This window comes from Pseudomassariella vexata (genome assembly GCF_002105095.1).
Source record: "Pseudomassariella vexata strain CBS 129021 chromosome Unknown BCR38scaffold_1, whole genome shotgun sequence".
In the NCBI taxonomy this organism is placed as follows: Eukaryota; Fungi; Ascomycota; class Sordariomycetes; order Amphisphaeriales; family Pseudomassariaceae; genus Pseudomassariella; species Pseudomassariella vexata.
This window is the reverse complement of record NW_024467956.1, coordinates 3,773,511-3,793,975: the sequence shown is the minus strand read 5'-3', so window position 1 is coordinate 3,793,975 and position 20,465 is coordinate 3,773,511. Positions and strand designations below refer to the sequence as shown.

At 50.4% G+C, this 20,465-nt stretch overlaps 6 protein-coding genes across 6 annotated transcripts; 3 read left to right on the top strand and 3 right to left on the bottom strand.

Moving 5' to 3' along the window:
• Window positions 1-791: 791 nt before the first annotated feature.
• On the bottom strand, window positions 792-2,435 carry BCR38DRAFT_24587 (uncharacterized protein). The gene is made up of 4 exons (XM_040854428.1): window positions 2,267-2,435; window positions 1,796-2,007; window positions 1,456-1,738; window positions 792-922 (listed from the first exon to the last, which is right to left on the bottom strand). Exons 2-4 carry the CDS (start codon window positions 1,936-1,938, stop codon window positions 896-898), a joined length of 453 nt encoding a protein of 150 aa, XP_040721562.1. The 5' UTR covers window positions 1,939-2,007; window positions 2,267-2,435; the 3' UTR covers window positions 792-895.
• BCR38DRAFT_24601 (uncharacterized protein) lies at window positions 2,403-3,264 on the bottom strand. The gene has a single exon (XM_040854429.1). The coding sequence runs from the start codon at window positions 3,118-3,120 to the stop codon at window positions 2,674-2,676; it is 447 nt and encodes a 148-aa protein (XP_040721561.1). The 5' UTR covers window positions 3,121-3,264; the 3' UTR covers window positions 2,403-2,673.
• Window positions 3,265-4,446: 1,182 nt separating this feature from the next.
• BCR38DRAFT_418536 (uncharacterized protein) lies at window positions 4,447-7,794 on the top strand. Its single transcript, XM_040859231.1, has 2 exons — window positions 4,447-5,205; window positions 5,256-7,794. The coding sequence occupies exons 1-2, from the start codon at window positions 4,644-4,646 to the stop codon at window positions 7,424-7,426; spliced, it is 2,733 nt and encodes a 910-aa protein (XP_040721560.1). The 5' UTR covers window positions 4,447-4,643; the 3' UTR covers window positions 7,427-7,794.
• Window positions 7,795-11,083: 3,289 nt separating this feature from the next.
• Window positions 11,084-12,265, top strand: BCR38DRAFT_418535 (uncharacterized protein; the record flags this gene model as incomplete). Its single annotated transcript, XM_040859230.1, has 2 exons — window positions 11,084-11,206; window positions 11,305-12,265. Coding segments are annotated over exons 1-2 (950 nt in total), but the record flags the coding sequence as incomplete, so codon positions are not given.
• A 593-nt stretch (window positions 12,266-12,858) lies between these two features.
• Window positions 12,859-14,733, top strand: BCR38DRAFT_480441 (G-protein alpha subunit-domain-containing protein; the record flags this gene model as incomplete). The annotated part of the gene is made up of 2 exons (XM_040863275.1): window positions 12,859-13,307; window positions 13,398-14,733. 2 exons carry the CDS (start codon window positions 12,859-12,861, stop codon window positions 14,731-14,733), a joined length of 1,785 nt encoding a protein of 594 aa, XP_040721558.1.
• Window positions 14,734-15,621: 888 nt separating this feature from the next.
• On the bottom strand, window positions 15,622-18,519 carry BCR38DRAFT_462935 (ABC transporter type 1, transmembrane domain-containing protein; the record flags this gene model as incomplete). Its single annotated transcript, XM_040862626.1, has 7 exons — window positions 18,382-18,519; window positions 17,695-18,334; window positions 17,037-17,637; window positions 16,850-16,983; window positions 16,602-16,779; window positions 16,349-16,465; window positions 15,622-16,198 (listed from the first exon to the last, which is right to left on the bottom strand). The coding sequence occupies exons 1-7, from the start codon at window positions 18,424-18,426 to the stop codon at window positions 15,622-15,624; spliced, it is 2,292 nt and encodes a 763-aa protein (XP_040721557.1). The 5' UTR covers window positions 18,427-18,519.
• Window positions 18,520-20,465: the final 1,946 nt, after the last annotated feature.

The window sequence follows — 20,465 nt, the reverse complement described above, 5'->3', positions numbered from 1 at the left end:
TCAGAACAAGTGCACGTACCTTCTTCTCGCTAATTATGGCCTGCTCATTACAAATATTGAGAGGATCTAATATACATACGTGGAGCCGCTATCCTTGAAATGTGGCAAACATGGAAGCAAGTCACGATTATTGGAGAACCAGTACCGGTATGATTCACAGAACTAATGATATACCTGGTACGGGGGTGATGATTGGATTAGTTTAGAGACTGGCAGTCTTCTATTAAATAAAATTTCAAATCAAATCCAAAATTAATCACTTGTTGAGAACAATTCCCGGGCGATACCCAAACATACGCATGGTAGATAGAGCCCATTTCAGATTGTTCTAAATTACATTTTGAACCACAAGGCCGATTATGCCTGGCCCATCACTTGTGTTTGTGGACATAATTAATGCTTGCCAATGTACACAAGACTCTTTGATAACACTTCCGAACTGGCATTATTTAAGCCAAGCCCCTTTGTCTATGCCATGCCAATGTGTCGTAAGGAACGTAGATGCCGCTATATGTTCCATATATGCAATACCGGCCCCAATGCAATGCCTACCAAACGCCAAAATGAACCCCAAGAGTTGAATGATGTATTGGGAATGGAAACCCCAGATGGCGAGATGCCAAACGCAAACAGCAGCCCACTAACAATTATATTAACAGCGCCCCGCCAATCACGGCTCCAATTATGACTTCGAGGGCGTGCCCTTGGAAGTTTGGTGTGGCGACGTTGCCTGTTTGCAGTGCCCCAGGATTGGATGTAGTTGATGTCCCTGTTGCTGATGCCTCAGCGCCGGTGACAACTGCGACTGAAGTAATGGTAGTTACGCCGCCTCCCGATAAAGTCGATGTGTAAGTGGAAGTCCCTGTCCTGATAGTGGGAGGGCTGGTTGTATCCTTCAAAGTCTCGGTCTCCAGCGTCGTGCCTAATGTTGAGTTAGCAAAAGTCGAAGCAGCCAAGGGAGTGTAAATGATTGTCTTTGTGATAGATGACGACGGCACACCAATCAAACACCAATCAAGCACGAACCACAGTGACGACTGGATATCGAATGTGTAGCTTTGACGTACCCGTAGGAGATGTTGGGGCAGAAGTTGCATCAGACGTTGTATCTGAAGTAGGGACAGACGTAGGGGTAGATGTAGGAGTAGACGTGAAAGAGACAGCAGAAGTGGCAGGACTGGTCAGATCCGTTGTAGAGATCTCGACAGACGTTGTAGTCGCCGGAGTGGGAGTAGTAGTAGTAGTAGTAGAAGTAGTTACTACGGTAGACGTACCAGGAGTTGTCTCTGCTGTGGTTTTGGGCGTCGTTGCTTGGGTCTCTATTCGAGTCTCGGTGACTGCAACCTGCGTCGACGTCTGTATGACAGTTGTTTGTCCACCGGCGTCAGTCGTCGTGATTATTGTGACCGCCGTTGTCTGGACCACTGTTTCCGTTGCTATTGTGGGGGATTGTACCGTCGTTGTCGGGGGTATTGCCGTCGTTGTTGGTTGCACCGTGGTGATTGTCGATGGCTTTGGGGTCGTGATTGTGGTTGAGACAACAGTCGTTGCGTCTATTGTCGTAACAACACTGGTCGAAGAGTCGCCCGAATCCGTCTGATTTTGAGTCTGACGCTTTGCCAGTTCAACAAGAGATTCTGCAAGTGCCGCATCGTTGGATCGGACGGCTTCGATGGCATCCTCATCAGACGCATAGACGCCGTGTTTGAAAGTCCCCGGGAAATAGGCATGTAGGATCCTGTGGAGGGCATCAGGTGACGCAGACTCCAGTAGTTGGGAGAGACCCGAAACTTGCTGGCCATCTACCATCGCGTTTTCCTCGCCCGAGCCGGTTGTGTCATGGCATGGTTGTCGATTCAGGGAGACGGCAGTGGCCACCCCGAGCGCCGCCGTGAAGACAACTAGCAGACCAAACAGAAGTTTCCGAGCCGAAGACATCTTTTTCCCCGAGCGGTGATGAGGTCTATGAGGCAAGGTGTCGTCGGTAACGCCGTCTATTCCACACAGCTGCCCAGCCTTCTCAGCCAAAGATTCTGGTGATTCTCGCGATGCCATGATGACCAAAATCCAGTTTGAGGGGGAAATGGTTGTGAAATAAGGATTTCGTTTCAGACGGAGGGTTGTCTGGTCTGGACTAAGGCCGAACTAGTGCAAAAGATGCTGTGGAAGCGGGATGTGCCAACTTAGGTCAGCGTCGTTGCATGATGACTAGACGTTCCGAAGGCTGTGCGTTGTACACCCAAAGGGCCTTAAGAAAGAGCCGTACTTAGTTATTCCCTTCCGTTGCTTCCCAGGTTGATGGTAGAAACTAGACCACGAAACGGCGATTGAGTTAAATGGCTCGCAGTTTTGAGACAATCGGCAGAGCGGGTGGGAAAGGCTTATTGTTCTCTTCTGCTGGTCAGTATTATGGAGTATCTGTGTGCTATGTGCTATGTGCTGTGTGCCGGACAGTACGAGAAACCGGATGACGGGCTTGCGGCGGTGGCGAGGAGATAGATAGGGTAAGTGACAACTGCACTGGTGGACGGGGTTTGGGTTGTCTGGTAATGGTGCAGCTTAAGTACAACACTCGCAAAACCAAGATGCCAAGTGCGAATAAGCGCAAGTTGAGCTGCTTCATGATCCCTGTCGTCCGGGCAGAGCTGGGAGGCTGGGTCGATAGCTTCCCAGCTAGTGATCTACGTCAGGACCAAAGCGGGTTAGGCTCCTGGGTCCCAGACAAGGGTCCTGCAATTGTTCTGGTGTTTCCGACGCCGGGAAGTCGCTGCCGCTCACCTTCTCTGGTTCGTCATAGGACAGGACGGCACTTGAAATGGGAATTGGCAACTGCATTCGTACGACCTGGTTTTCCATTGGTAAATCTTGGGCTGAATGTTTTGGCATGCCAAGATGCCTCTTCACATGTTCCTGCCTCCTGCCAAAACAGCAAATTTGACAAACATGCGTTCGCGCATTGCGGTGACTCGGTTGGATCTGCTGTCTGTCAATGAATATCACCCCCTTTGAAGTGGAGTCATCAGGTAGAAGTTTGGATGACACCTCTGTTTGGCCCACTATACCGAATGCTGACGTCGGGGCGACGTGGGAATACGAGATGTTTCTGTTGGAAAAAGACATAGAACGTCTTCAAGCCCCGCAGGAAGGATTTCGCAAGTGGTGGGCGAACAGAGAGAGTCTATCTACCGTTCTGAATGGGTGCATTTTCGTATCTGCTGGCGCGTCTTCTGACTCCTCGTCGGCAGTTTGTCGTACTGCGAGAAATCGTGCGTATACACTACAGGCCAGGTGGCTCAGCGCCACCGCCGACAGTGCTCACATGCAGTGGTAGTACGACGCAGCCAGACAACCAGGTATTTTGATGGCCAGGAGCAGGGTGTTAGGTATCCGTGGGGTGCTTCATCTGCGTCATGGTGTGAGAACCTCATCACGCCTGATGGTATCATGTTGATTGGTCCTTGCGTGTGCCAAAATCGTGAGCTTTGGAGCAACAAGTCCGTCCCCGTCCGTCCCAATCGTATCATTGGAATACGGGGTAGGTATGTGAAGCAATGGAATGAACACAAGCTCCGCGATATCTGCCATCTGGGGGAACCTCCAATCCGGCCACATCCCGATGGTCGCCAAAAGGTGACAGCATTGGAGCCGCGATTGGGCTGACCTTCGCGAGGGTCTATTTTTAGCAAGGTCCATTAGCGTTTAGCAGGGACCAGCAGCTTACATCGTAGATGCCGCCCTGAGTCGCTTGCTCAAACTTGTCTGCTCAGCCACCATTCCGTTCATTCATCGTGTTCTTGGTGAAAGGCGACTGGTTGCTGGATGACAGAACAACCGGCGCACCCAGGTGTAGTCATCCAGTTATACCCGGTCTGCTACAATGGGATATTGCTGGAGCAATGAGCTATCCATATTACTACATCCTGGTGCGCCGTTTATTGCATCACCTCCTTGGAAGGGGTATTGGGCCTAGCAATTGAATTTAACATAAGCCTAGTATTATAATTAAAGACTTGGACCCCGGACAATTTCGTTTCCTTCGACTTCAGCCCTATGTGACTTGGGACAGCTCAAAACTGAGTTGAGCAATCCAACCTCATAGCTTGGCTGCTAAAGTAGGAGCGCACCATTTACGGTGTCTATCTTTGTTGCATGGCAGTTAAGATACTAAACATCCAAGTTGCTGGGTGTACGCAAACATGATGAGGCAGACAGCTTTGACTCAAGCTTATGGAAGACATTCGCATATATGTGGACCGTTTACAGTGGAAAGATTCCAAGCTGCCAAGAGCATCCATAGCAGTGAACTTGTTCCGATGGACAATTGATTGATCAACCCGTCGCGGCTCAACGGCAACGATTATGCGTCAGCCACATGAGGTGGGGGCCCATGCTGACGACCAATACGCAGCCAGCTGCAAGGGCACTGCTTCGAACTTTACGGAATCATTGCCATGTGAATTAAAGCTGCGCAAACGCGTCAACGGAACGGACATCCATCCTACTATTACGATGCTACGAGAAACACCATAAAAAGAACCTCGCGATAATCGATGCGACCCAGCAATAGTTTTGGACCGACCAATTGACCGTCTTACGATCACTCGTCTCCATTCCAAGGTGATCTTCGGCCAGCAGGTCCCGACATGCCTGAGCACCGCAACCCTTCCAGCGCACATGTAGATGCCCCCACCGAATCACCGGACAGTCATGACCATGAATGTCTGAGATTGCTCTCCAGATCTCCCCATCCGTACCAACACCGCAATCTAGACCGGTTCTCTCTGGATGGCAATTATCCCCGATCTGCGACTTCCTTCCCCGCCGTCTCAAGGGAACCCACACCAACGAGCGACAGCGGCACCGAGGCCGATGATGAACACTTTCTCAAGGGCCTGCCAGCTCCCAGAACGAGAGCGCATAAGGGTTTGCGTGGGCGCAATGAGTTACTCTCCGGAACATCGACTCCGCTTCCATCGCCAGCGCTGTTGGAAGAAGACCCAAGGAGGCTCTCGTACACACCGTCCTCCCTGAGGAAGGATTCTACACCAGGAAAGGACGCGCGAGTTCTGCTCGATTCATCATGGCGGACAAAACGGACCAAAGAGGTTGTCAGGCGGCTCACCGAAGTTGTAATTCTCGGGTCTCTGGGCGCAGTAGTTCAAGCAAACGAGCATGTCCGGCCCGTTCTGTCCAAGTGGCGCATAGGTAGGCACTCTGTCGGGACTCATGGTCACACTTTGTTAACCCAAGTGTAGAGCTATACGTTAGTTTGGGCTCTATGGCCTCATTGGTGCTGCTATACCCGTTGAGATTGGTGGTTTGGGGCTACCAACGTCGGTCATCTTCTCGAAAGCTACCACTTTCGGTTCCATCTGCGTTCGACCCGGCACCACTCCTATACCCACCAGCCATCACCCTCCTCGTGGCTTCGCTCATATCCGTTGATAATGAAGCCATCCTTCTCCCCAACATCGTCCTTGTCCTCTGTTCTCTCCCATCGTCTTTATTCCCGGCTCCCTTCAACAATGAGGTTTGCAATCCAGTGCACTGGGCCATATCTTGTGTGCCACTCTTCTTGTCGGGACCTGCTGGTCTCATGCAAAAGGCATCGAGCAGCAATAATGCGAATTCTCAACAGGCAGTTGTTACGCCAGAAACTGCTATTCTCTTCTACCCACTACATCGTTACTTCTGTCAGACTTTACACACACTCACAACGACAAGTCTTCTGCCGGCAGAGCTACAGCTACTTTCAGTGACACTAATCAACGTTCTGTTATTGTCTTCATCCCCGCAGGCAACGATCCTGAAGGCCATGCTATGGGTGGGCGGGCTTCAAATTCTCGTCCTTTGCAGTCAAGTCGTCAAATGGGGCATCGCGTTGGCGCGTGTACCAAAATGGCGCTTCAGGCGTGCCGCAAGCCAGTCAAAACGCAACTCATCATTCCTCTACACTGTCATGTCCTGGAGAAGAGTCCGTCACGATTTGTTCCATGCACCCATGGACACCTCATCCTGCAGCTCATGCGAGGCCTTCGATGATCCAGAGGATAGCGATGATATAAGATCAGCGCCGCCCAAAGGCCATCGACTTTATAAGTCTGGGACTTTTGATGGGGCAGATTCTACTGGTTTCGAAGGCAGCCAGATGCCCGGCCTAGACGTTGCGGCTCAGGAGGCACGAGTCAGCCTTGCGGAAGCAAAGACAGTATTTGGACATTTCAGGAGGCATACGCTCCCTGCCATTGAGAATATACCCAAGAAATCGCACACCCACACACCCTCGGGCCGAAAGAAGAGATCAGCCTCCTCTTCTGTTCGGGCGTTTTTCTCCATGACCTATGAGCAGGCCACCACGAGGAAGTGGGTCTATGCTTTCTACATCTACGCCTGCATATTTGCCGCTGTCTTCCTACCTCATAAATTGGCTGGCGTGAAGGAGTTTGTGCAATACAATGCGCTGCACGGCTACGAACCCGTGGGATGGGCACTGGGATACCTCTTTGGAGACCTCCCTTGGTTCCGCATGGAGGTACTGAGCAGGAACCTAGAAAGATGGATCTGTCTGCCATCACGTCTGGATGAGGATCACGTCGAAGCGTTGCAACTGGGTTGGGTTCAGTATCTTCGACAGGTCAGGTTCGGAGAGGCCAATACGCGCCTTGTTTTGAGCGCATATTTCCTCTTTGTGATCGCATGTGGACTCTTGGTGGTGTTCCGACTGTCGCCCATCTACGAAGTGGATACCCGTCGGAAAGTTTTCCACTTCATGATGGTGGCCATGTTCCTCCCGTCCATATACATCGATCCAACGTTTGTGGGCTTGGCACTGTCCATCGTCCTCGCCCTGTTCCTGCTGCTCGATCTGCTGCGAGCGAGTCAACTTCCACCCCTGTCAAAGCCTTTGGCATACTTCCTGGCGCCGTACGTTGACGGTCGGGATCTCCGCGGTCCAGTCGTCGTCTCGCATATATTCCTCCTCATCGGGTGCGCAATCCCCTTGTGGCTATCCCTCGCGTCCCTTCCGCGAACCGGCACGGGCTTCCTCGAGGGCTGGGAAGTGCCTACACGAGAAGTAAGCATGGTATCGGGCGTCGTTTGTGTCGGACTCGGCGACGCGGCAGCGTCCCTCATCGGCAGGAGGTACGGACACAGGAAGTGGCTCTGGGGCGGAGGCAAGAGCTTAGAAGGCAGCGTGGCGTTTGCGCTCGCGGTGTTCGCGGGACTGGTGGCGGCTCAGCTGTGGTTAAGGATCGGAGGATGGTCGTCTCCGGGGGCGGGTCCCGACCCTTGGGGCGTCACGTTTCGGAAAACGGGCGTCTGTGCAAGCATGGCCAGCCTTACTGAGGCGGTCCTTACGGGAGGTAACGACAATGTGATAGTCCCGGTGGTCCTTTGGACTTGTGTCAAAAGTCTCGGCGTTTAAGGCAAGTGGCAGAGACAGGACAGGGCAAAGGTTGTTTTATTTCATTTCATTTGCGTGACTGGTTGGTCCAGAGGGAAATGACATGGCATGGCTTGACATGAAAGACATCATAGCGATATGGAAATGGCACAATAAAGAAAGGCTTATACCAGGTCTCGAGGGCTGGAGACCAAATAATAGAGACAGAGACGCTGATATGACGGACGGACAGGGCTTTCATGGTGGAATGATATAATTTACGACCACGTCAGACATCTTGTATTTTTTACTTTTTATTTTCTGAACCAATGTGCAATGCGTCTAGTAGCCCGTCCACACCTCTATAGACAATCCAAACCACGTCCAACGAGATGTGATGTACTCAGCGCCTCCTGGTTTGCAAATTGCCGTATGCAACTTCGAAGATACTCACCATGTTCCAACATTCGCTTCTTGTATACGTGTCCTACCCACCAAGGTCGTTCCGTGGCTGGAATTATCGCCAGAATTGCTCGGTCTTACGGGAAAACAAGCTGCGGGCGTAAATATTGCTCGGGGCCTGGCGCAGTTCGCTGGGCGTATACTACTATTGCTAGAGCATACTTGGTCACGTAGATACTGCTCAACAACAGGATTCTTTCAAGAACGTGTAATTTTGGATATAAGTAGGTGAGAGAACGCGATCGTGGCCCAGTGTTACACTGCAACTGTCACGTATATTATACCTTGTTCATCTGTAGTGAGAAGCAGTAGTACTTTATCATGCTGACCTAACCCAACAAGAGAAATATGACGATGAGATGAGTAAGTGGACTTTCACCGTCTCTAGGGTATGCACGTACATATATTAGAAGTTGTAGTCCATATTCCCCTTTCACGATGCGAGGACCTTATGGAGATTTCATGGTCATCACCACGAGAAACCTCCTGTCTAAAATATCGTCTTAGTTTCCACATGGTATATGTGATTCTTGGGATCGATGTTATATCGGAACGAGATGGATTTTGAACAGTCACTTTTAATCCTTTCTTCGTTGGCAGTCGGTTCAGTGATCACTACCGTTCAATCTTCCATGTGCTTCCTCAAACCTGGGCCTCGCCTTACCACATTATTACAGTGTCTGGTACAGTGAGTTCTCCCCCCGCTTCATTTGTCTGAGACAAGTGGAAATAGCCGTCGGCGTTGCACTTTCGAATGAGTCTATCGGCGTGGAAAATTGTGGTGCCTTGTACGGGGTGTGACCAATAAGGTCTGCCTGAAAAATATTGAAAGTATCGGCACCATCCATTCCATTCAGCAATATGGTGGTTTTGTTGTCCTATGATGTGCGTCAAACCCATCCAAGCCATCCAGTAAAGTGCATATCAAGCAGTAATATGCTTTCGTGGTCACCTGTCCGAGGTATAACCCATACTTCGACTGAATTGTTCGCGTCTTTGATGTCGTCACGATCATTTGCCTGGAATTGGACCAAAAGGAGGGTCAAGTCATCGTATATAAAGACTTTAGGGCCTTTATGAGGTTTTCTTGATTGATATAGGAGCATACTTGCGAGCAAAATACACATATCCACGAATCTCCTTTCTACGTCTTCGTGACAATGTACTCATTTGCTGTGCTGCGAATAAAAATATCGGGGTTTTCAGGAGTTGAATTGGCCGCAATATTTTATAAGGCTCTCACGTAATTGAACAGAGCAGGATTTGAACAGTCGAGTTTGGAAATTATTTCTAAGCCTGAGCTCGGAAGAACTTATAGATGTGGGGAGGCGTATGATGACTATACAACTGAGACGTTACCTTAGTTTTTAAGTATGCAACCGAAGTAAGGAGACATTTGGAACCTCACATCGTGCTTCGGCAATCGCACTGTTTTGGGAGAGATATTCTGCCACTGGATCTGCTGTTGGGTGATGTGATGCGCCATTTTATATCGATCACCACCCTTGATGCGGTGCAACGCAAAAGTGCAATTATCACAGCATGATCTTTTTTGGCCCCCAAAGCCTGGTCTTGCTGAGTCTCGGGCTTAATTTCTTTACCTCACTATTTGAAACTGGAATTCCTCACAGCTTGACAGCCAGTGTTCAAGGACAACGAGTTTTAGCAGTCTTATAGCACCAGATATTGGTCCTCATCCTGGACGATGTTGAGATCGGTATTTAGCTTTGGAAAAGGTTCCAGAACCCTCCCCGGCCCCTATGTATCTGCCGGCAGAAATGACCAAATATCACGCGACGAGGCAATATAACTGACTGCACCTTCTGGAACGTAAGTTACGCAACGTGTTCGGAACTTGTATTCCATGCTGACCAGGATTGACAGCACGAGAAGCTCTACGGATTCAATACCACTGGAGTCTCAAGATACAGGAAATGCAAGGCCACTGAGAGCCCACTCCTTCGCTGACAAGCAAGTTCTCTCTTCGTATATCCCTCAGATCAACGATGATGAAAACAAGAGTTGGCGAATCTGGTGGTCTAGGAGAAGCCGCGTGCTGATGCTGCAGATAACACTTGTAGCTGTCATCTTCGCGGCAAACATCGCCTTGACGTCTTACGCGATATCACAGTTTTCGAGCCAAAATGGAGTTGGCCTGATTTACACGGGCGAATGCGACACAGTAAAGAGTCTTGATCAGTGGATCCATCTGCTGATCAACATCCTCAGCACCGGCATGCTTTCGGCTTCGAACTATTGCATGCAGCTGCAGGCAGCTCCCACACGGGACAATATCGACCGGGCACACAGAGATGATCGATGGCTAGACATTGGTGTCTCGAGCTTGCGAAACCTTGCCTACATCAGTAACTGGAGGCGACTTGCCTGGGTCCTTCTGGCCTTCAGCTCCCTTCCCATTCATCTCATGTATAACTCGGCGGTATTCCAATCCTTGGCATCTAACGACTATACGGTGGCGGTGGTGAAAGACTCCTTCATCAATGGCAGTCTCTGGGATCTCAGCGTAGCCGAGCAGAATCGCAGAGATGATGTTGGCTGGGACGAGTCAAGGGTCAACCCGGAATGGGACTACGAGCGTATCATCGCCGGTATGCAGCAGGCGGTGATGAACGGGTCCTATGTGTCCTACAATATCTCCGCCTGTCTCGACTTGTACAACAAGTACTTCGAACCCCAGGGAAACGTCGTCATTCTCGTTAAAAACGAAAGTGTGCAAGTCCCTGCTGGCGGCAGCTTGCTCATGTACGTTGGCATCAATCCGAGATCTGACGATTGGGCCAAAGATATGTGGGCACTAGGCAACGGCACCCGCAGATTCGTTGCAAACCCCCCAGCTCACGTCGTCACCAGTTGGTTTCTGGGACCGCCGCGATACGAGGTATCCCATTGCCTTGTCCAGTCTCCGGGAGACGCCAACAATAGATGCCGGTTCGAGTACTCTCCCCAAATAATGGTTACAATCTGCATCTTGAACGGCATTAAGTGCCTCGTTATGTTTGTGGTCTGGATCCTGAGAAGAGTGCAGAACAAGGACCGCAATCCCACATGCAGTGCCGCAAATGCGGAAGAGCAATATTCGCCGCATGCACTTGCAACGGGCGATGACGTGATCTACACCCTCGGAGATGCCACCTCATCCTTTATGCGGAGGCCGGACCCAACCACGAGGGACATGTGCCTGGCGACGAAGACCCATTTCTTGTGGACTCGCCCGTGCTCAAATCGTTTGAAGCAGATGCCACCGCCTGTGCCGCCCGAGAGCGGACTCCCTTGGAAGCCTGAGAAGAAGCAGTGGATGTCTGCGGCCAGCATCAAGAGATGGGTTATTCTCATTGCCTTGTGAGCACTTGACCCCTTGAGCTGCCCTAGCCTGTGAAGTTGCAATGGGGCACATGCAAGAAACCATTGAACCCAGATACTAAGTTACGCTTCCGCAGGTGTTGCCTCATACTATTCATAACCGGAATCCTCCTCGGTTCGTCATTCGTCTCGTTGAAATATCGCTCCATATCCACCAGCGTTCCCGATCTCTGGAACCTGGGCTTCGGTGCTCTCAGCCCTTTCACATATCTTGTCGTGGGCCTACCCAGAAAGGATCCTGCAGGTCTGATTTCCAACGTGTTACTTGCCAACCTGCCCCAACTGGTCATCTCTATCCTTTACCTCGCCTATAACGCCATGCTCACCACCTTTCTCGTGCAACGAGAGTTCAGTTTGTTGCACCTGGAAAATAAACGCAAACCACTCCGCGTCTCAGAGCCTGTGGGGATCCAGCGGTCTAGCTACTTCATTTCACTGCCTCTGCGCTATGGCGTACCCCTATATGTCACGTCCGGCATTATGCACTGGCTTGTTTCGCAGAGCTTGTTCCTGGCCCGTATTACGGCATTAACTCCCGATGGTGTCCAGGACTACGACAGTTCGTTTTCGACGTGTGGATACAGTCCCATTGCGATAATTATTAGTACGTTTGAATTGCGTGTTCTTGTACCCGCCCCAGACGCTTACGAAGGCACTATAGCAATAATTGTAGGGGCTGTCCTGGTCCTTTTTATCGTCGTCCTCGGCCTCCGCCGGTACGACGGCACGATGAGGATGGTATCCACTAACAGCCGAGCCATTAGTGCAGCGTGTCACACCCTGTGTGAAGACCAGAAAGACGGGTTTCAGCTCCCCGTGCAATGGGGAGTGGTTGAAGTTGGGGAGGATGGCGTTGGGCACTGTACTTTCACAACTGCTCCTTATCGCACTATGGGGAGGTTGGTTCAGGGAGACTTATATAAATAGGATCGACTAGAATCGACGCTAAGTCTTAATGTGGATGTGTTCCCGGAATCAAAGGTTGTAACACTACTGTGCAGGTGCTTTATTGATGTATGATGGTTTGAAAGTGGTAACATAATACAGAAACTGGTAGGCACCATATACCCGAAAGAAATCTTCTTTAATGCTACAACACAGGCGTCGCTTATGGAGAGAACTTACTGTAGTATTATCGTATCTCGATATCATCTGCAGTCATCAGCACAAGGATGTTGAGGCGCCTGTAAGATTGTCACTTATTGGTGGGCATTTCCCGAGACACTCTACACAGCCATAGCAGCTGCATAATTACAATATTCCCACGAGGGGCTTATGCAGCTATGTTAACAAATACCAGATTCTTGGTTCTTCCTTCGGTCCATCATTGCCGCTTTCTTTTGGCCTTCGGTCATTGGTGCGTCACGCAGTAATAGCCGCCGGAGAGATCTAGTCTGACCAGATCAAGAAGGCCTGCGGCCAGGTTCAAATCCGCCGGGAAAGTTGCCGTTTTTGGAGGCTTGAGCTTCTGTACTTCCGTCCAACTTTCTTGAGACCTTCATACTCGTCAATCTCTGACGTCGATAAGAATGATATCTGTCGAATAGCCCATCTGATTGCTCTAGCCAAGACCACGACAAATGCTGCATTTTATCCCCCCGTTCGCAGTTCAAGCTCATTATGTTTGAAAAATGGCGTTGCGCGACGGAACAGAACCTGTTGCCCTCCTAGCCACGGCCGGCACGCTGACCAACATCGTCGCCATCCTGGGTAGATCGATTGTTTCTGTTGCCGAGCTACGGAGCCAGTGGAATGATGCCGACCTAGCCATCCTCTCATTCGAAAGTCAGCTTGCGTCGCTACGAACCGCACTCGTCAAAATCAATGAATGGGTAGATACGCATTATGCCGAAGACCCGCACCATCAGCTGGTGATGGACCTCGACCGATGCGTCGCGTGCTGTCGCTTGCTAATTAGCAAGGTCGACACTGATATCCACCCCTTCCAAATGTTGTCTGGCAAGATGGATAAGAAGCACAAGGCCAAGATGTTGTTGAAGTCGAAAGACTTTAGGGATACACAGCGAATGATTGAGCAACATACGAGCGCATTATCGTTATTGCTCACAGCCTGCCATACGTAAGCAGAAGCCCAATTCCCAGAATCACATGAACCAGATGCAACCAAGCTTGATGCGAATGCGAATGCAATGTTAATACGTCGGTCCAGCACCGCCCTTTCACAACAGCAGGTAATTCTCGGGAAGCCACACGCTCGGAAGGTGTTCGAGAAGATGGAAGACGACGCTGCGTCCCTGTTCGTGCATCTCGACACGGACTCGGTGGCCATGTCAACAGCCCCAACAACTATCCGATCATCGAAGCGGTCATTAAAGTTCGATTTTGATAAAGAACTCTTAGTATCCAAGATATACGAACGATGGATACGGGGTTCTGTGAAGAAGTGTCTCCGGGACGAACAACCGCCCAAGAATCCTGGTGGGGCATTTGAACTCGAGGCCCCGGATCGGGCGTGCCTTGGTGTCGTGTCGCAAACTGGCTCCTACTCTGCTAGCGAGCGCCCCATGCCCGAACTCCAGGGCTCTGTCGCTAGCATCGAGGCCCCGAGCGATTATAATGGCAACACTATATCCGAGCTTGAGAGCCCTTCTGGCGTCCTCAACCCCAGGACCCAGAGCTACAATAGCAGCACTATATCCCAGCACGAGAGTCCTTATGGCACGAATAGTACCACCTCCTCAGCTGTGGATAGTCCTTTTAGCACCGCACTCTTCGGGTCAAGGCAGACGACCAGCGTCAACACCTCTCCATCTTCGCTGGACACACCTGCGACAAGGTGGAGAAGATTCCCCTCGCTCCGAAAGATGCCCACGCGGAATTATACAGCCAGCGACAACTCTTCCATTAGGGCGAGAGCCAAAAAAATGCAGTGTGACTACGAGGCCGTACTGGTCGGATCTGAGTCTAGACTGGAGATTTTCCATGCCATAAGCGCAAAACATATGTCACGGAAATATGCTGAGCAGGAGCTGATCAACGTCGCATCGACGGGTGCTCTTGAAGCGCGCCTGGAGTTGGGTAAGCGTAGCATCCACCTCGTCAACATTGTCGATGAGACAGGCGATTGGCACGAATGGCAACCCCTTTTAGAATCAACGGCGTTCCTCCTCTTCGTCATGGATCTGGATACGTACGATGAGGAAGACAAGATGAAGGAGACGCTTAGTCTGTTTGAAGAGATAGTCAAGTCCAACTTCTTTCTGAAAGCGTCCGTCATCCTGATCCTGAACAATAAAGCGGGTTTCAGGGAGAAGCTGCAATGGAAAGCACTATCTGACTGCTTTCCCGACTATACCGGCGGCAGCGACTACCATAAGGCAGTCGAGTACATCATCTGGAAGTTCAACATGTTGAATAGCGGCCGCTTCATCATGTATCCTTGTGTGACGAAGAGTGACGATCCTTCTGGTCTGGATTCTATGTCCACTGTTATGCAGGAAGCCATCATAAATTATGTTCTGCGGGGTGCTAAACTTTTGGCATGAACATGCCAGCAGTCCAGGACGCTGTCATGTCTAGAAAGGTATGAAGGCATGTCTACAAATTACACTATACAATAAATAAATTGAGTCCAGTGATATTTCCGCCGCTCAGGTTTCTCTGCTTATAAAAGAAGACACAATGAGCATCGTTGTTTTCAAACAAGTTTCCGTACCACCGTTGCCTGAATCAGCCTAATATCTCACGAAAAAGGCTGTCCCAACGAGCGATGGTAATTAGGACGGTACAATAAAGCTCTCCCCAACCAACATGCCACTCCCTTCGACCTATTTACTCCTCCTAAAGCTCGTTTTCTTCAAATCAATCCTCGGCACCGCTGAGCCTTTCGTCCCATCCACGACTTCACCCTGTTGGCCACAACTCGAAGTTCAAACCATCACGCCACCCATATTCACGACATTTGAGGCACAAATTCGGTCAAGCCGTGCCCGTCAGATCTGCAGGTCATCGCGGTAAATTTTATCAATATATAGCATGAGAAAGAGGCTGCAAACTGATGTGGATACATTTCTAGATGAGATACATATCCAATGGGGCATGGATGAACCAATAGTAACTTGGAAGAGAAGATGTCTATCCTTGGGGTGAGATGAGATAGTAGTCATGACGAGCACCATTTCATCACGGATGGAGAAAGCCAAAGAGCTGAGGCAAGATAGTAATCATTGTCCAGAAGGCCATCTTCTGGACGTTCGAATTGATCCCGACATGGAATTGTTAGGACTTTTGCCATCATCTGTTACCACAGAATAATCAAATGGTATCGCATGAGTTCCGATAAAAAAAGGCGTTGTCGAATAGCCTTCTTTGGACGTTACGATCTATACTATCTTTAAATTCGGCTACATCCTCGATCTACCTATGTTATTTAATCATCCCTTATTCCCCGCCAACCACAACGCCCTGAAACGTCCCCCATCCCTCTCTGCCAGCTCCCTAGGCAAGCCGGTCTCCACAATCTCGCCCTTATCCATAATGACCACCGTATCGAAGTCCATGACCATCTCCAGCCGATGACTTACCATCACAATCGTATAGCCCTCGAACTCCGCCCGGATAATGCCCTGCATGGCGCGATCCGTGTCCTGTTCCACGCTCAAACTGACCTCGTCCAACAACAAGATCCCGCCCGCTGCAGCGCCGGGACCCTTCTCCCCGAACTCGGCGGCTCGTTCCCGTGCGCGGATGCGTGCCCGCAGGACCGCACGTGCGAGGCTGAAGAGCTGTTTCTGCCCCGCGGACAGTTTATCGCATGATATGCCGGCCGCAAGCCCGCCGCGGTCTGCGACGAAAGTCCAGAGGTCAACAATTTCGAGAACCGCGCGGCATTCGGCTTCGGTGGAGATCGTGAAGGGGTCGAGGTTGGCTTGAAAGGATGTCCCGTCAGGAAGGAAGACGGGCTCTTGCGGTATGGTGATTATGCGCTGGCGTAGGGTTGGGTGGTCGATTCTGTGGAGCGGAATGGAGCGATGGTTATGTTTTGTGCGGTTGAGGGGAGGGGATCGAGGATTTTGAGAAGGAGGAGGATCGTGGAGGATTTGCCGCTGGTAGGGAGGTTAGTGGTCTGCTCTTTGAGACAGAGAGGGGTGGCTTAGGTACCTTCCGCTACTGCCGCATATGGCAACTTTCTCGTCCGGCGCTATGGATAGGGTCATGTTCTTTATCGCGAGGCATCCGGAGTTTGTGCTGCCACCGTCTCTGCTGTTGGTTGAGTTCCTGGGAGATTCATTGTCGACATCACTAGATCTCGTCAGCATGATATCCACTGCTCGACGGGCGGAAAGCCTCTGCTCTTACTAATAAGATGCCGAAACACCATTAATCTCAATCCTGCCCTTCAGCGGCCATTCACGGGGCGGTATCTCCCTCCAGGTTCTCAGAAACGACCTTGTCGCTGAAAGTCTTCAGCCGGCTCACGGCGCCGATCGACGTCTCGAGCATGGTGTACATCTCCACGAGGAGCGACAGCTGTTCCCCAAACGTCATCAGAGTGATCAAACTGGCGCCAGTAACGCCGTGTTCGACCGCAACTGCGTAGCCAGCGTGACAAACACCGACGCCAGTCCGGCGACGACGAGATGCAGCGTGAAGACCAGCCACCGTTGATCATGGCTAGGAGGTATGCAGGCCTCTGCGAGGTGTCGAGGAAACTATTGTTGAGCGCGATACCATCTTCAGTCCAGCCGAAGGCGCGGAATGTAGCGAGGCCTTTGATCGTGTCGATGAAGTGCGTGCTGTTATTTATTAGCATTTCGAGCAGGGAAAGTCATAAATAGAGGTGGCTTACTAGAGTGGGCTTTTCGCCTCCAGATCCAGCAGCCGGATCTGCCGAGACGTGCGGAGATAGAACTTTTGTATACCGAAAAGAATCGCGGCCAAAAACGGGTACGTGATGACGAGGAACGGAGACGACGTGGCAATGACGCCAGCCAACCCGATGCAGGCGGTGAGAATTATGGAGACATTGAGCAAGGAAATAGGGAGCGCCCCGTCAAGCAGCGTCATGTCCTGCGAGAAGAGGTTTGTTACGACCCCGGTGTCGGTGTTGGTGAAAAACTTGAGCGGCGCGTTGATGACCGTCACCAACGCCTCGTGAATCCTCGCACCGGAGGACTGAATGGTGGCTACCAACAAAACCACACAGACCACAAAGAGGCAGGCGAGCGTCGACACTTGGAGTAGTGCGTAGATGCCTATGTAAAGTGCACTCGAACGCGTGGAGTGGCTGGACGCGACGTCCTCGGACCAAAACTTAAGCCAGATGACGTTTAAGTTGGTGAAGAAACCCCAGCCTATAGAGCAGAACACTATGGTCGCAATGTTCCAAATGTTGACGCGGGCGAAGTAATGGCGGCATACAGTGCCGTCGCCCAACATTCGTCCTTGTTCTTCCTTGGGACTCAACACCGCCGTCGTTGCCGCAAGAACCTAAGGCCGCTGGGGACTGGTTGGGGCGTTGGAGCCAGCGGGTATGATACCATTGTCAAACTTTTCACTGCTGCTTTCCTTAACTCCGAGGTTGTAAACGTATCCAGCTTTTTTGGTCATGAGTCCTTGGAACGTCCCCTGCTCTAGGACCTTACCATTTGAGCTGAGAGCTACGATGTGGCCTGCAGAAGGCAAATGTCCAACAGAGTGAGTGCAAAGCACGGCCGTTGCGTTTCTGCGGCGAAGAAGACCTGTGGGGGGAAAGACTTCGCGGAAACCCTTTTCTTCAGTATCGGCGTCGAGTCCGCTCAGGATATCATCGAACACAAGGAACTTGGAATCGACATATAAAGCCCTTGCGATGCATCCTCGACTCTTCTGACCACCGCTCAGTGTGATACCTTTGCTGCCTACTTTGCTCTGGTCTCCTTGTGGTAAGACGAACAAATCCGGAAGTAGCATAGAGGCCTCGATGACCTCGTTATATCGTGCATCGTCGAATGCGGAGAACTCCACCATGTTTTGTCGGATCGTCATGTTTGTCAGGTATGGCGTTTGGTCACAGTAACCAACCTTCCCGTAAAGCGAACCAAGACCCATGGTCACCTCCCCTTGTGCAACAGGAGCTTCGCCTATGAGGACTTTGCATAGAGTTGACTTGCCAGACGCGACGGGACCAAGTCACCCTGCAGTCTTCAACAAACAGCCGGTCCAAGTGACTCGTCGTTAATGCATCCTGAGAACTCCATTACGATGTGGTCGGAAAAGAAGGATTGAAAATCTCTCTCCCTATTGTAACGGGGTAAGGCCGGACATCAGGGAAATAGGTTACGGGGCTAGGGGAAAGTTTATTTTCTCTTTAAGAGGCACAGAGGCAGAGTAGGACACGAGTCCCTCATCTTCATATCATCATCTCCTTCTTATCTATATCTTCACCTTCGCTTTTCAGTCAGTTATTTAGTTATTTTAGTTATTCAGCTTATCTTTACGTTCGAGATCCTATTATCACGATACTAGTCTCAGAGGTACATCCGGCCAACTCGCGCACCAGACGTGTAAGAGCTTCACTCTTATAACCAGTACCACGATCTTCGTCTGATAAGATTAACAGATGGGATCTGTTGGTACTGGAGCCGTCTGTTCAGTGTGTTAGGTGGTAGGTATATCCTACTGACCGCCTGAGCCCGTTTCACTATCTAACAAGGTTGGGTTGTTCAGCGTTCGGTGGCCTTCACAGTCCCTCTTCGCAGTCCCGTAAACTCAGAAGTGAGACCCTTGACCTAACGCCACTGTGGCTATGTACATGACTTACTAACTGTTGGAAAGTCGACCGAACGGAACTGCCTGTGGCCTAAAATTCGAGAACGCGAGAGGTCCGTCTACCACTGTCAGCTAACGATCCTAGGGTTTGCCCAAACGCCAAACATCTGGGAGAAAGGATGCAAAGAAATGAGTCAACAGAAAGAGACTCAATCACTGTGCCGCACGCCTGCAAGTACGTCCCAATCAGCTTGCGCGCAAGTACGCGTCACAACATTTATCAGTCCTAATAAGGCAGGTCAGAGTTGGATCATTGGATATCTACCGTGTCGGTACCCTGCTTATCAGGTCGCCGAAACGGGTTAGTCAAATGGTCGGCATAAGCATTGACCTCGGTGGTAAGGCTGGGATAAGGTTTTCCCAACCAGGAGACGGGAAGGTACGGTCAAGTACAGGGCTACAAAATCCCGCCTCAAACTAGAAGTAACCATCATAAAACAAAGAAAAGAAAACATCCGTTTTTGGCCTTCATATAAATCTCCAGGTACTGAAACGGGGTCAGGCGGTCAACAGGATATACCTACCACCTAACACACTGAACAGACGGCTCCAGTACTAACAGATCCCATCTGTTGGTCTGATCAGACGAAGATCGTGGTACTGGTTGTAAGAGCGAAGCTCTTACGCGAGTTGGTCGGATGTGCCTCTGATACTCGTATCGTGATAATAGGATCTCGAACGTAAAGATAAGCTGAATAACTAAAATAACTAAATAACTGACTGAAAAGCGAAGGTGAAGATATAGATAAGAAGGAGATGATATGAAGATGAGGATGATGATGCGTGAAGATGGAGTACTCATGTCCTACTCTGCCTCTGTGCCTCTTAAAGAAGAGAAAATAAACTTTCTCCTAGCTGTTACGAACCGTTGGTTCTAACCTGGCCAAAACCAACCCGACAGGCCCTACAATAGGCCATGACGGAACCCCGTAAGAACAAAGCCCCATAAGGACGGAAAGGAACAACTAGGCCCCCGACTAAAGGAAAAGGTCACGTGATAGGGATCACGCTTGGCAGGTGATCCCCTACTTGGGATCACCAGGAGCGACGTGATCCAAGTGATCCAACGAGATCAGTGAAGGAGAGATGGATATTTAAGGGACAGGACTCCCAGGCATTTCATAGATAGACAGTCTCTACTTCAGTGATCAATCTAAGCATCAATCTAACCCATTGGTGAGGCAAACTGCCTTAACGACTTTATTCCCGATTACCCTACTTGAATACTTCAGTTACCCAATGTACTCTACTCCATACGTCAAACCCCGATATTATTGCTTGAGGACTCCGCAGCAGGACTTACTTACTAGCACAAACCCTTACAGACTCTTTAGTGGTTTACGCAGCTAGACTATTAGAGGTTTCGTTACAAAGGCTAGCAATCTCTGGTGTAATATTTTCGAGTCGCATACTACTAATGCGGTCGACGCCTTTCTGATCTCCTTTGTGGCGATGTGCAAATATTCAT